This window comes from Leishmania infantum, contig 18 (genome assembly GCF_000002875.2).
Source record: "Leishmania infantum JPCM5 WGS CACT00000000 data, contig 18, whole genome shotgun sequence".
NCBI classification, from domain to species: domain Eukaryota; phylum Euglenozoa; class Kinetoplastea; order Trypanosomatida; family Trypanosomatidae; genus Leishmania; species Leishmania infantum.
This window is the reverse complement of record NW_004057919.1, coordinates 1-2,894: the sequence shown is the minus strand read 5'-3', so window position 1 is coordinate 2,894 and position 2,894 is coordinate 1. Positions and strand designations below refer to the sequence as shown.

At 60.5% G+C, this 2,894-nt stretch overlaps 1 protein-coding gene across 1 annotated transcript; it reads left to right on the top strand.

Moving 5' to 3' along the window:
- Positions 1 to 18: 18 nt before the first annotated feature.
- LinJ_35_5460 (hypothetical protein, conserved) lies at positions 19 to 906 on the top strand (the record flags this gene model as incomplete). Its single annotated transcript, XM_001468930.1, has 1 exon — positions 19 to 906. One exon carries the CDS (start codon positions 19 to 21, stop codon positions 904 to 906), a length of 888 nt encoding a protein of 295 aa, XP_001468967.1.
- Between the last annotated feature and the right edge of the window lie 1,988 nt (positions 907 to 2,894).

Genomic DNA, 2,894 nt, shown 5'->3' with positions numbered 1-2,894 from the left:
TCGCGCGGGAAGGACGGGATGCAATCCCCGAGGGCGATTGTGTGGAGCTGGGAGACGACGGCACCTCCCTTTCTCGCCAGGGGAAAACAGAATATCTACGACTTCACCGACGATATCCCAAAGCACGTGAAGCCGTTCTGGTACCACGAGTATTATCAGCAACGCGAGTACTTCCGGCTGCAGCGCGAGAAGCGGCCCCTGAAGGAGCGCATAAAGTTGTGGGCTGGCGTGCTGACAGCCATGGCCGTCGCTGGGGCAGTGCTCACATTCTTTCGGGTATGGGTGGAGCAGCCACGCGAGATTCGCCAGCTGCGTGAGGAGCTGTTGCAGCACACATACGGGCGTGTTCTCGAGCTAGCAGCCGGGCACGGACAGAATATCGGCGCCTATCCGTACGCAGTCCACGAGGTCGTGCTGACGGACTCCAACCCGCAGCAGTTGCAGGCCATGCGCTACCGCATCCCCCATACCGCTTATCCAAAGTACGACGTGAAGCGCGTGCGCTCGGAAACCCTGGACAATTTCAAGGACGGCGAGTTCGACTGTGTCGTAGACATGTTCGGCCTCTGCCACCTACGCGACCCCGTCATGGCGCTGCGTCAGATGCAGCGCGTCGTGAAGCCGAGTGGAATGATCTTGCTGCTGGAGCACGGCGCGAGTCCTTACCCGCCCGTAAACTGGTTTCTCGACTACTTTGCGCAGCAGCACAAGGTCAACACGCACGGTTGCAAGTGGAACTCCCCGATCCGCCAGTACCTTCAGGAGTCACGGTTGGAGGTGAAGGAAATGCGCAACATGCACTACGGCACCACCTACTACGTCGTGGCTTACCCGGAGGTTCTGGAGGCGTACAAGGATCATGAGAAAGAGGCGGAGCAAGTGAAGGAGAGGAGTAAATCCAGATAATGATGTGAGGCAGTGCACCCCCACCACCACCCTCTGGAGCGAGTGAAGTCGAGAAAGATAAGTGTTGTCACATTCCTGTATGCCTGTGTGTGTGTGTGTGGAGGCCCAGCAGCACCCCCTATCCCTGTCAATGCCGAGCCACTTGCGGTGGTGACGCGGGGCCAGGCACCCGCGACGTGGTGGTGCCAGAGCGCTTCATCGCTGCTCATGCCGGCAGCCATGTCGTGGACGGCGTTGCGTCGGAGCGGCCTGCGACAGCGAGCACGCGTGTGCCATCCATGTGGTGGGCAGCGTGTCAGCGCGACTCGAACGTGCCCCGCCCGGCCCTCGCACTGCCTACTGGTGGTGGGCAACCTGCGTGCCACCGCGAGGGATGCACCAGGGATGGCGACTGGCATGGTGTGAGCCGCTGTGAGGCGACATGCGAGGCGGCGGATCGGTAGGTCTCGAGGCGGTGCTGAGCCGACGGAGTCGGTGCACTGCTGCACTGGCGCGTGTCTACGGCTGCTTTGCACCACGAGATGGGTCTGTGACTGGCCGGAGTAGAGTGCAGCTGAAATCATGTTGTATGAAAGGGAATGGACACACTTTGGATAATAGTAAAATGTCCCTACCTTTCGGTGGTGGTGGTCTTGCGGGCCGTCGTCGGCATGCAAGCCGAAGCGGCAAGGGGCTGCTGCGTGCCTGCCCATCCTTCTCTCTCAAAAAAAAAACTTTTCCTCTTGCGTGGACCTGTAGCTGCTCATGTGCGCGCTCGGCTCAGAGTCAGGCAAACCATCTGCACACACGGTGCCATGGGTCGAAAGCAACGCTTTAAGAATGTAAAGCGGTGCCGCGGAAAGGGTGTGCTGTCCTTGCGCACCGGCAGGTGCTGCACGCCCAACGCACGGAAGAGCGCACGCGTCAAGAACACGAAAAGGGCGCTGTGTTTGCGTGCGTCTCCCTACGCCTGCCTACACGATCCGGCAGTAGCGGCGGTTCAGGGACGGAGATGGAATCAGGAGAAAAAGGGGTTACTTGAATGCGCGCACGGGTCGCGCATTCAAGCGCCCCCCCCCTCCCAGCACTCCATCTCCTCCCGCATGTCTTCCCCCGCTCCCCCCCCCAACCCTCATCGTTGTACTTCCACGTCGCCTTCGTACGCTTGCGGCTTTCTTTTCTGCACCCTTCCCCCTCTGTCTTCTCCCTTTCGCTGCCTCTTCCCATGTGGCTGCGGCTGCTCTAAGAGACATGCAAAGACGGCGCGCACGCACGCACGCGAAGCAATCGGCACAGTTTGGCAGAAGTATAGAAAAACATCAATGAACACCTTCTTCCCCCCTCCCTGATCTCCTCTCTCTCTCTATCCCCACCGCAGACAAAGAGAGACGCTACCCAGAAAAATATTGAGGGGAAAGGGGAGGACAGTGTGGTACATCACAGAGTTTGTGTGCTACAAGACGCGAATGTCGTGCATGGGACAGCGATGCCCTCCATCTCACGCGGTGCTTCTCCTGCCTGCCCCTAGTGGTGGCGCGAGAAGCGGCGCATACACCACAGCACCACCGCAGCACACAGCTACTACGTGTCTCAGATGCTTCGTTGAGTCGCTTCAAAAGGGCACGCCACCACCCTCCGCGGATGAGGTGCACCGCGGTGCCGTAGCCATCATGGAGGCGCTTGTGCACAACTGCCCCGCCAGCGAAGATGGCGAAGGCGCGCTGCTGGCCTGGACATCCGACTGGCTGACGTTCGACCGCGACACCGACCCCTGTGCAATACTCGCCTTCTCTGGGGAGGTGCGCGCTCTGCATCCGCGCCGTATGGGCTCCACTTTGGCCGATGTCCTTGTCGCGTTGTACGCGTACGTCGTGCGCCATGGAGGCCGTGTCAGCGGCGGCCGCTCGGTGGCAGCGACTGATAAGACGGGCGGAAGAACAACACTGGGCACCGCTGCTGGCTCACTTCACAGTGTGGGTCGCGACGTGAAGACGGTGGGGGTCGGCTGT